This window comes from Merops nubicus, unplaced genomic scaffold (genome assembly GCF_000691845.1).
Source record: "Merops nubicus isolate BGI_N331 unplaced genomic scaffold, ASM69184v1 scaffold39888, whole genome shotgun sequence".
NCBI classification, from domain to species: domain Eukaryota; kingdom Metazoa; phylum Chordata; class Aves; order Coraciiformes; family Meropidae; genus Merops; species Merops nubicus.
In genome coordinates, this window is record NW_008627072.1 from 6568 (window position 1) to 19032 (window position 12465).

General features: G+C 37.5%; 1 protein-coding gene across 1 annotated transcript; it reads left to right on the forward strand.

Moving 5' to 3' along the window:
* Positions 1–1084: 1084 nt before the first annotated feature.
* LOC103778607 (E3 ubiquitin-protein ligase UHRF2-like) lies at positions 1085–10582 on the forward strand (the record flags this gene model as incomplete). Its single annotated transcript, XM_008946203.1, has 7 exons — positions 1085–1191; positions 3311–3473; positions 4009–4146; positions 4961–5084; positions 6198–6358; positions 8309–8407; positions 10436–10582. Coding segments are annotated over 7 exons (939 nt in total), but the record flags the coding sequence as incomplete, so codon positions are not given.
* Positions 10583–12465: the final 1883 nt, after the last annotated feature.

The window sequence follows — 12465 nt, forward strand, 5'->3', positions numbered from 1 at the left end:
ATAAATATCATTTCTTTAATTAATGTCTGACCTTTTTCAACCAGCATTTCTCTTTCTAACTTTCTCTTTTTCTGCTGTTGTCAGTCATGAAATATCTGTAACAGTCTTGCACTGGATCCTTAATAATGTCAGACTTTTAATAGTGGTAAGAAATTGACTGAATTATACTATTGCATACAAGTATGTTCAGATCTCTGCTATAAAAATTCGTATAAGCATTATTTTCCTATTAAGTATTTATCTTAAACTGTTGTTTCATGCTTTGTACAAAATTTGCAGCTCCAAAGAGATACCAGATTTAAGTATATTTTTAGAAAATAGATATATATTTTTCTAGAAATACTTGAAATGGCAAGGAGTAATATGAATTTCTGTGACATCTTTTCTGAAGAAAATAGTAATACTGGCTTTACGTATGAGTATGTAGAATTTGACTGGTTTTATGGTTCTTTGTAAAAGAATTTACTTAACTTTCTTCAATTTAAAGAAAATTCTATGTAGGAAGTATACTACAGAATTGTATCATCTTACAAAATGCAAATGTAAATTAGTTTAAATTCTTACTAGTTCAGAAGATCTGGGTTTATGATTTCATTAAAGCACCTGCCTTGTATGTAAGCTGTTTGTGCTTGGTATTTAGCCCCTTGCACAAGTTGAAGTGATCATGCTAAGGTATTTATTATGCATTTTATAAAAGTGATATTTTTGTAAATGAAATGAAAGCTCTGAAGCATGTAACCACTTGCTACAATGTGTTCCCCTCCTCAGATTTTTTTTTTTTTTTTCCCCCCGAAAAACAGCTTCTTAAAAGATGCCGTTTTCTAAGGTGATCAGTTTTTTAAGTAAGAATTTTCTGGTGAATGTTTTATATCCAGACAGTAGCTTTGTGCTGACGTAACTACTATGGAAGGACAGAGACACTGAAATTGAAAAAGTGAAACGCATCTTTCCATGCCTTGGATTATAGTTTTTCTCAGTCTGAGTAAATAGAATAAAGGAAGTAACTTTTTTTTTTTTTTTTTTTTTTTTTAACTGTATTGGTCTATTTTGGAGTGTTAAAACAAAAGATAATCTTCCTGCACAGGATCGAGGAGATGAATTCACTTACACTGGGAGTGGAGGTAGAGATCTTTCTGGCAATAAAAGGATTGGAGAACATTCATTTGATCAAACATTAACACACATGAATAGGTAAGTTTTGAAGATAAAATTTCAAAGTATTCCAAAACAAAGAGCCAATTTGTAATGCTTTAATTTAAAACAAACATTTTACTATACTCGTTCACTTCTGTACGTGCTGCTTTTGTAAACAGTAGTGCCTCTTGCTGCTAAGAGGCATTCTATTAAGCATTATGTTTTGTTGATATAAAGAAACACACACCTAATAAAATACATTGCCATGTTTGCTGGTGCAGCTAGTAATCATGTTGCTGGTGGAAATGGCCCTACAATTTCCTTCAGAGGACTATACTTTAGTTTAATGAGAAGTTTGTCAGAACTCTTGGGTGGAAGTTTTCTGTTCCGGGTGTTTCTTCTCAAGTTTCTTCTTCAATGGTTAAATTACGAAACTTAAGTAGGAAGAAAACATGTTCATTTTCCCTGTATAAAAAGATATCTTTCCTATTTTGCTAGCCCTTTCTTCCATTGTAGTTTTCTGTGAAAAACACGGAGTCAGTGTGTTACTTTATCAAAAACAGATGCTTGAGAAAGAGAATGTATGTCCGAAAGATAAATTAGACATCTGCTTAATGTGCTTTTTTGTCCTCTAAAAGCCTGCCTGAACAAAGAGTTCTCCATCCTTTTCTGGTTCTAAGAGCATAATAAATATCTTAAGCAAAATTTAACAGTTGTGGGATGCTGAGATTGACTGAGACTTCTTCTTGTCCAGGCCTGCTTTTAGATATGATCTGGTAACGTCAAGCAGAGTGGATAGTAATTGTTTGAGGGTTGTTGATGCTTAGAGGAGAGAGAGAGGAAAATTGTGACTTCATAGGGCTGAGGGGCAGTGTAAAAATAAAGAAAGAAAGAGAAAAAGAAAGAATGAAAGAAAGAGAAAAAGAAAGAATGAAAGAAAGAGAAAAAGAAAGAATGAAAGAAAGAGAAAAAGAATGAAAGAAAGAGAAAAAGAAAGAATGAAAGAAAGAAAGAGAAAAAGAAAGAAAAAGAAAGAAAGAACGAAAGAGAGAAAGAAAGAAAGAAAGAAAGGAAGGAAGGAAGGAAGGAAGGAGAAAAAGGGGACATGATATGAACATAGAACAAGAAGGGAAGGAAGGTGAAAGTAGGATTAAGCAATAGGTTTACAAGCATATTTAGTGAGCAAAGCAGACTTGCTTTGTGAAACAGTTAAAAGCTGGACTCCAGCATTTCTTTGTTTTTAGCAAATGAGAAATGCACTGGGAAAGCTTGCCTTGTGGCTTTGCAGACATTAGTGTGCAGTATAACACGCAGCTGCTCTGTTACACACTTTGATACAGGTTCTCAAGCATTTTGATACCAAAGACTATGATGATTCCATGTAGTTCAATCAGTATTGGTTTGGCTTGTCCAGATATTTTGCCTTCTTCAAATCTTGTTTTCATGTAAGAAACATTTTTAAAGTCAGCAAGGTATGCCTTACTGTTCTGTACAGTGTGGGTTTTATACTTGTACCATGACTGTTTACAAACCATATTATTTCTTCTGTTTTCTGGTCCTTGGTTTGGTTTGAGTCTGATTCTGAAGGGTTTTCAGTCACTGGTCAAATCAGGCTGTGGTAGTAGAAATACTGTCTATTGTAGCAGTTTGGTCTAGTGTTCATGTGTTATGTGAGAAATTTCAGAGTTTTCTGCATGGTTCCTATGTACTTTTTTCTGTATAGCATTTTTCATCGTATTCATTACTCTTGTGTACACATTTAAAAAGCGTTAATATCTGTAGTCAATGGGGAATACGAATAGGGAAAGTTTGCCTCTTGTTACCATTTTCTTTTCATTCCCTCCATGCTGTTTAGAAAGGAATTATTTTTTAAAATGAGGCATAATAAAACTAAAAGGATTGATTTGTTCTATTTAGCAATGTCGGCCAAGTTTTCATTGGACACCTTGACAACAAAATATTTTGCTTTCCTATTTTTTTTTGTTACCATACATAGTAGCCTGGATCTCATTGCTTCCATCACTTCTGTGGCTGTTAAAGAATATATTGAGAAGTTCTGTGCTGCTTGATAAAGCATAATTAGGCAAAGAAAACAGATATAACTTAATTGCTTTCATTCTCAAAAATCTGTTGTGTGAAGCAATCTAGTTTATGAAGATTTAAAATCTCTCTGTAGGGCATTGGCCCTTAACTGTGACGCCCCGCTGGATGACAAAAATGGTGCAGAGTCTAAAAACTGGAGAGCTGGTAAGCCAGTCAGAGTAGTGCGCAGTTCAAAAGGACGTCGAATCAGCAAGTATGCCCCAGAGGAAGGCAACAGATACGATGGCATTTACAAGGTACCGATTTCTACAGAGTGCAACATAACATTTTTCTTCAGCTGCTTTGAAAAGTCTCACATGTGTTACATGGCAAATTCTTCATTATTACTCAAAAGAAGTAATTCTCTTTTCTTCATGATAGCTTTTTAGCTTTAGCTTATTCTGCAAAGAAGTGAAATGAAATTATTCTGAGCAGTGATAGTAGAACATAGTTCATAAGAGGAGATACATAAAGCTGAATATAAGCTATTTGATATGTGCCTACTGAGTCATATTCATCCCTGGAAATCAAATTATTTCCTTCCTCCTTCCAACTCTATCCTAGCTTTTTGTGCATTTAATGACTTCTCAGCATCTCAGATAAAGGTGTCTGCCTTTTAAGAGCACTATATTTATCAGAAATACAAAAATTTCGCACCTGAGGGCAGAGCTGATATATAATAGTAATGTATAACTTGATCTTCTCATTTCTTCTTGAGCAATTAAATTACAGTTATATGCATGTGTTTGGCTTGTGATAAAATCATGGCAGTAATTTTATATTGTTCTGTAGGTGGTGAAATATTGGCCAGAAATTGGAAAATGTGGGTTTTTAGTTTGGCGCTATCTTCTGAGGAGAGATGACGTTGAGCCTGCTCCTTGGACTTCAGAAGGAATGGAGAGGTCAAAGAAACTGGGTCTGAGCGTACAGGTTTGAAGCAGGACTCAACAGAGTTGTTTTTGTTCTCGGTTCCAGTAAACAAATTCCAGAACTATAAGTCAGTTAAAGCCCTGTTTTTTTTCTTGTGCTTCACTGTGGCAGGATTTAATGCCAAAACCCACTACAGATCATCTGCGGACTGAAAGAATATCCTGTAATATTAACCCAGCAGAAGGAATGGTGGATGAAGCTTTCTGCCTTAGCAGTGAAATGCTTTGCATATATGAATTGGAAAATTAAGGAGTTTGAATCTAGTTTTTTGAACCTTAAGCTGGAAAGAATGTCAACAAGTGACTATTGTTACAGCTGAGTCTGTCTGAGAAGTTAAAAAACCTGTGCATTTTAATGTATCTGCCTCTCCATGTGACCGAGGAGTTTGTACAGATAATATATTTCGGGCACAGAAATAAACTGATCCATGAGGACTGGGGCATGACAGAATCCATGAAAGATGGAAAGAATTAACTTACTGTTTCTTTTCTCAGGAAAGCAATGGTGTACCTTATACTACAGCATCATCTTCAACTTTGCCTGACTCATTTGGATAGTTGTAAGGGCATAGATGTGGATATTGGGTTCCTTTTAATACAGTTGAGTCTGGATTAAATTCTTTGACTTGACTATACTTTTTCAAACATAGGTATTCATTTAAATGTTTTCACCATCATCTAGGGTATTAAAAACTATTTTGCAGTTCTTCCAGTGTAGTCACAGGTTTTTAAAGGGTTTTAGATTAGTCTTTTTGGTACTTGAGTATTCCTGTATGCCAGTGGGTTTTGTTCAAATCTGTGCTTTTTTATTATAGTATCCAGAAGGTTATTTGGAAGCCATGGCTAGTAAGGAGAAGAAAGATAAGGTTAAAAAGCAAACTGTGAAACAGGAGCCAACCACGCAGAGTAATGGAAACCAGAAAAGGACAATTGATGATGGTATTTCTTTTTACTTTTTTTCACATTCATGAGCAAAACATGTCATATGACATTTATTAAGCTGGCAGCATGAAAACTTTGTGAAGTGTGAAGCTGTTTGGAATACTAATCCAAATTGATAAGCACTTGCTCTGTAATTAAGTAGTAGTGTAGGGATCTTATCCTACTAACTGCTCAACATTTTGTTGGTTTGGTTTGGTTTGGTTTTTGTTTGTTTGTTTGTTTGTTTTGGGGTTTTGTTTTGTTTTTTTTTTTTTTTTCTCTTGAGCTCTGTAGAAGAATGGGCAGTCTTCTGTGCAGCTGTGTGCTGCTGTCCAAAATAGTGCTGAACAGTATGAGTTGGAGTAAGGGATCTGATAGCTGAATATGAGTCAACGATGTGACCTGGCGTCGAAAAAGGCCAGCTGTGTTCTGGGGTGCATTAAACACAGCATTGCTGGCTGGTTGAAGGAGGTGCCAGTTCCACTTGGCACTGCCCTGATGCAGTCCCGCCTCAAGCACTGTGTGCAGTTTTGAGTTTTGGGCACCTCAGTATAAGGCGGACATCCATCTATAAGAGCATGTTCAGAGAGGGGTGCCCAAGATGGTGAAAGGTCATCAGGGCAAGATTTAGAAGTGACTAAGGTCACTTGATTTGTTCTGTTTGGAAAAGAAAAAGCTTAAGGGTGACCTCATCACAGTCTACAACCTCCTCAAGGGGGGCAGTGGAGGGGCAGCTGATCTCCTCCTCTCTCTGGTGACCAGAGACAGGACATGAGGAAATGGCATGAAGCTGCATCAGGGGAAGGTTCTTCCCTGAGAGAGTGGTTGTTCACTGAAACAGGCTTTCCAGGGAACTGGTCATGGCACCAGGTCTCTCAGAGTTGAAGGAACATCTGGATGACACTTTTAGTCATATAATTTAGTTTTAGGTAGTCCTGTTAGGAGCAGGGAGTTGGACTTGGTGATCCTTATGGTTCTCTTCCCACCTGAGCTATTCTGTGATTCTGCGTTTGCTGCGTTTCCTGAGTGTAGTCCATGTTGTAGCCTTCTGAACCACTTTTGTCTTCCCCTTTTATTAGCTCAGACTAACACTGTGTTGTTACTTTGTCTGATGGTCATAATCTTAAGCAGGTGTAGAAGAACCTATGAATACACCCAAAGCTATGAGGATGGGAGATGGAGGGAAAGGAGAGGCTTTCCAGCTGACCCAAGAGCAGCAGTGGCTGATTAGAGAAGACTGTATGAACCAGAAACTGTGGGATGAAGTACTTGCTTCTCTTAAGGAAGGACCAGTATGTTTCCTTCATGCATAATTTTAAATGCTTGCTCTTTCTTTAGACTGTTAAGTGAAAGCTTGAGTCTGTCTTAAAAACTAATTTGCTTGTTAAACTTTCGCTGAATACAAACTGTCTAGTATTATTTTTATTTGTAAGACTTTGTTTTCAAAAAAGTAATACTTACCTGTGCTGTTTGCTGTTGATGACTTGGTTTACACCTGCCTAATAGAGATCTTTTCTTGCTCAAAAAACATTTGGAAGTTACAAGTGGCCTTTTTTTTTTTTTTTTTTACACTTTGAAGGGAGTGTGTTTTCTCTGAAATTATAAATGTGATTTTGTGGTGTGCTGATTTGAGATTCAAACATGAAAAAGACAGTTGTAGTCATTACTTTTTGTTTAGTCAGAAAATCCATTTATGGCAGAAAATACAACCTGCTTGCTTTGTTTAAGAAGATAAAAGTACTGTCATCTTCAAATTTATATATGAAATATATAATAAAAAAAAAATTTCCATCCTACTCTAGATTATCCCACTATGTAGAGAGGGAACCTTAAGTAAGAGAGAAAATACTTCCCTTCCTGTAACTGTCAAGAAAATAGCAAGAATAGCTCAAGGTTGAAGTGACTATAGACACTAGTGTAGAAAAAGTCCACAAAATAAATACTATGTCTTTCAGTGACAATTTTACCGATGTCGAGTTTCTCAGTATTTTAGCTGTTTTGCACAAGAAATCAAGGCTCTAAGAAATTAAAATAACTTGATGAAACTAAACTCAGTGGAAAACAAAACATTGGTTGGAAAATTAATATCTAAAAATGGACATTCAAAATTAGTCTGAGAATTATCAGCAGCTATTTATGGTGCTTCTGTAACAGAAGAAGCATCTATAATTCCCCATTCTTCCACTTACAGTAGTAGTTTTTACTATAATACTCCTGCAGTTGTCTTTGTGTAAGAACAGTCTGAAATTACTCACTGTGATCTGTCTTCTATCTAGTGTCTGTAATAACTAGAAGGAATTTTGTCTCATAAAATAATTGGTGACAGGTAACAAAGATAAGTGTTTGTAAAAAGGATAAAATAATTTAAAAGTCGTTGAGTTACTGAGAAGTCATTTTTCTAAAGATTCCGACCCATAATTTGGGAAAGATTTCCATTTGGTTGCCATTAAAGGCAATGGAAATCACTGGTAGCTTTGGGTTGCTACTGTGAAAATATAAGTCTTTCTGCTCAAAACAACCACCTTCCCTTTTATCTAAATAAAATGCGGTTTAAGATAAATCTGGTATTTTAAGTAATTATTGCAAAGAACCATATTTTGATTACCCATATTTATGGTTTTCTTTCTATCCTCAAGCTTGTATTCATGAGATATTTGGAAATCACTGACATGTCAGAGGTAAACATGCTTGTGTTTGTAAAACACCTGATACAAACGTATCTTGAGATTCCCCAGAGATGCCCTGGGAACATTTATAAAGCAGGAAGATTGATTGACACAGTTCAGAGAATGTGTCTGAGAAGAAGCCATTAAGCTGGCCATAATCCATAAGCACAGGAGGAGGTGCAGAAGTGGCTTTCTTAGCAGAAGGTGTTCCTTTGGTAGAGAAGCAGAGGTTTTTCAGGGATGTGGAAATTGTTAGCAGCAGTTAGTAAACACAATTACTAATTTTTCTGACCTATGCTAAGAGTAAGGGAAGAGGGGCCCTCCAGTCTGTTTCATTTTGTTTATAACAATACTCATACAAACAAGTAAATCATCTTTAAAACATTAGTTCTTTGATTTGTGGAAGAACAGGGAAATGAAGCAGTTATGGATCTATTTCCTGATTACTTTTAGAAACCTGCACTCACAGATACGAAGGGCTTAAGAACTTCTGGAAGTTCCTCACTTACATAGTAAGTGGCATTTATGAGAACTGTAACAGAGTTTGTCTTTTTCATTCCTTTTCCCCAACACTAGAATTTTCTGAAGAAGCTGGAACAATCCTTTATGTGTGTCTGCTGCCAGGAGCTGGTTTACCAGCCAGTGACAACAGAGTGCCTCCACAACGTCTGTAAAGTAAGAATAAACTCGGTCTTGCTCTGGGCTGCTTTCTTGGCTCTGAGACACCAGTCACCAAAGCCATATGTATTTTAGAAAGACAGTAATTATTGCCTAACATTCTGAGCAAAAACATGCAACGAGTTTGCATTCAGTGATTGCTGTGTAACCTTAATTTTATGTAAGTAAGAGTGGAAATAAGTTTAGTATAGTTCCTGATAGATACAGTGAGTGAAGTTCACTATTGCTGTCTTTCCTTTGTGGTCAGTAGAATTACACTAGGAGTTGGTTTGATCCAGGACCTAGATATTGGTACAGTAACAATAATTTAATTTTACATAGTTAAGGAATAAAACCAGATTTTATAATTGTATAACACTTTTATGAAGTGTTGAAAGGAAGGAGGGTAAATACAAGCAAATTATTTGGGCTTATTTGGAGTAAGTTATCTTCTTGTTCTTGGCATTGTTTTTGTTTGGTAGGAGGGCCACAGAAGTCAGTTTATAACTCGTGTATCTCAGTGTAAGGACTGTGGGATCCAGTGTGTGCAGAATCGTGCACTGAATTGTATATATTTGAACTGTGCCTGCCATACCTAGTATTTCTGCCTAAGAGGCTAAAACGACTTAGACTATTGTCTTCCTAGTATAATGTCTGATAACGCAGGTTCACTGTTCAAGAAGACATGTTTCCCTCCAGTAGAAATCAATGCATTGTTATGGATAGCCTGCACACATAGAATGATGATGGCTCCTAAAAAACATTAAAACCATTATGAAGGGGTTAATATTTAGAATTATGGAAATTGGAAAACCATGGGGAAGATAAATCTGAATGGCAACAAACTGATAAAGCACAGGATTTGTCAGTAAATACTTGCGAAGACAAAACAGTATCCAGTTAAAGTTGTAAGGAATAGTTTTACAGTAAGCTGGTATTGCGTTATAGGGAGAGCTCTGCCCTGATAAATTTCTGATATTCAGCTCATGTGTTTGGCTATTTGCAGCCTGTGGTAACACAGTGAGGAAGACCACACTGATGCTAATGTGTTAGAAATTGTATTGTTCTACATATGTCTTTAAGGCTTAATTGAATCTCATCCAATGAGGTAGATAGAGATTATTACATATACAATAGGCCTGGTGTACTCACCTTCCTCTTGAAATGAAGGTCCGGAAAACTGTAACAATATTATCTGTGAACCACAGAATCATTAAGGTTGGAAGAGACTTCTAAGATTGAGTCCAACCATCAGCGCAACTCTACCATGACTACTAAGCCATGTCCCGAAGTGCCACATCCACATGTTTGTTTGAACCCTTCCAGGGATGGTGACTACACCACCTCCCTGGGCAGCCTGGTCCAATGCTTCACCACTCTTTCAGTAGAGAAATTCTTCCTCATATCCAATCGAAACCTCCCCTGGCACAACTTCAGCCCATTTCCTCTCGCCCTGTCCCATTATTTGGGAGAAGAGACCAACACCCACTGCACTACAACCTCCTTTCAGGTAGTTGCAGAGAGCTATGAGGTCTCTCCTCAGCCTCCTCTTCTCCAGACTAAACAGTTCCTATTCCCTCAGCCATTCCTCATAAGACATGTTCCCCAGGCCCCTCACCATCTTCATTGCCCTTCTCTGGACCTGTTCCAACACCCCTATGTCTTTATTATACTATGGCTCCCAAAACTGAACACAGTACTCAAACCGTGCTGAGTACAGGGCCACTGTTACCCTACTCTGAAGCTAGAAGGAAGCTTCAGATGTGGCTGTGATTCACAGGAAGGCACTAATAGAAACGAGGGGGAAATGCCACTAGTGATTTAATTCCTTCCAAGCTCAATGTTTCACATCCCAGCCCAGCACAGAATTCCTTTGTTAGGACATTTTAGTCATAGAGCCAGAGGGCTTGGTAATGACTTCCTTTTTTTCTAGTAGTACGGCAGATTACATCTTTGGCTTATAGTGGTTCCTTAGTCTTTTCTACTTAAGCTGTCAGTGTAAAACAAAGTTCTCACAATTTACTTCACTGCCTTTGTATGTCCTAGAGTTGCTTACAACGGTCCTTCAGAGCTGAAGTCTTCACCTGCCCTGCCTGCCGCTATGACTTGGGAAAGGGCTACACCATGGTTCCCAACAAGATACTGCAGACACTACTGGACCAGTTCTTCCCTGGTTACAGCAAAGGACGATGATGTGTTCAGATCCCTCCATATTTCTCCCACTGACTTTATAGAAAGTAAGAGTGAATAAAGATGAGGAATTCAACAGCGGACCAGCCAGCTTCATGGGACTCAGTATACTGACACATTTTGAAGCAGCTAACCCTCTTCCCCTCATAGCCATCTTTTTGGTGTAGTGAAAACTCTAATTCTCAGCTGTCTTTTAACATCAAGGGTAGTTTTGGCCAGCTGACATATAGTTTTTAAATAAAAAAAAAAAGAAAAAAGAAAAAAAAAAAAAAAAGGAAAAAAAAAGGAAAAGGAAAGTCTCAGCTCTTACTGGCCTAGCTGATGCTTAATTTATGATTTGTTTTTTTGTAACTACCTCAGGACAGAGGAAAATAAATCATGGGGATGATAAATAGTTAGTGACGTTTTTAGCTATACACTGCCTCCTGAATATTAGTTGTGCCTGGTCCATGTGGTTTGATTTACACACAAGAAAAAAATACAAACCAAACCAAAACCCCACAAAAAACAGAAAAAAAAAAAAACAACCGGAAACAGCACTTAAGCCAGCTGGATTAAAGAGCAGCAAATTCTGTGGTGTGCATAATCCTTTTTTGTCTTTTTCTTCTATTATGCTGTATTTTTTTGCAAGAACAGGCTGATTTTTAGTCTATTTTTGTGAGCTTTATTGTGCTTTTCTTGTATCTTATGCAAGTTGACTACTAATGACTAATGAGAACAATATGAATGCATTGTTGCTGCATTAGTGTAAAGTGATCTGTGTTTTTTGCACTTAAAGAGGGTATTCAAGACACTCTGGTTGTGTGAAAAATATTTCTTATAAAAAAGCCACTTATGTATTAGTTAAACTGTATGCTTTTAGTAGGTCTTGCATCAGTGGCAATACATCTACCCAGCATTGAAGGCAGTGCTAGCTTGGAGAGGATTCAAATCGCTTCATATTGTGATCTGAAATTTTATATACAATATATCCCCCCCTTAAATATACCTTATTAAATATTTTATGATTCAGAAAAGTTGCTAATTTTGTTTTTACTATTATCCATTTATCTAAATCACAATGATATTTTTTTCAGATTACTCTATGCATTCTTTAGAGGGGCTTGTTGTTTTTCAGACATGAAGCTTTAAATTCCTTAACTCATTTCTTAATGAAAAACCATTTAGTTAAGAAAGAAAGCCCCAAACTGGCAGTGATACCACTGGGCTCACGTACCATCTATAGCAGCTGCTGTCGTGTGGCTACTCTGATCTCTACTCAGGCATCTGAAGGAAGCTTTTTAGTGCTCATTCCATGTGGCACTGGAGTGGGAGGAAGCCTTTCCTGCCCACTGGTGTTGGCAGTGCTTGCTGCCAGAGCCAGCTTGGTGCAGGTGGGAGCTGGGGGTGCCCCACACAGCCATGAGCCAGAGATACCCACCGTTGGTGTGGGGCTGCACTGCCAGCCTGCAGCCTGCTCAGGGGGCGTGTAGAGCAGTGAGTATAGACGTAATGCTCAGTAATTGAAGGCCTTGCCCTTAGCCCGGTGCACTAATGCACTGCTTGTGAAGCTGCACGTGGCAGTGCTGGATTTTGTGACTGAAGATTAGCTTAATGGCTTATTCATTTCATTGGAAATAACTAACTTCTCTCTCCCCACTCTCCCCCCTCATTGTACTTGGGTTTTCTGTTGCATCCAAATTACATAATGCTGGTACTGTCTCTAGTCATGTATCAAAAAAACAGGCTTTACAGAACAGTTTTGACAGATTTAATTCTTCAGCTTTTTCTTTGCTCCCTAGAATGTGGGTTCAGCCTTTGTTCAGTAGGTGAATTGGTATTAGTGTTAACTATACAGTTTAACAGAGCTGTAGACAGATTTTTGCATCCTGTTGAATTTCTGTTTG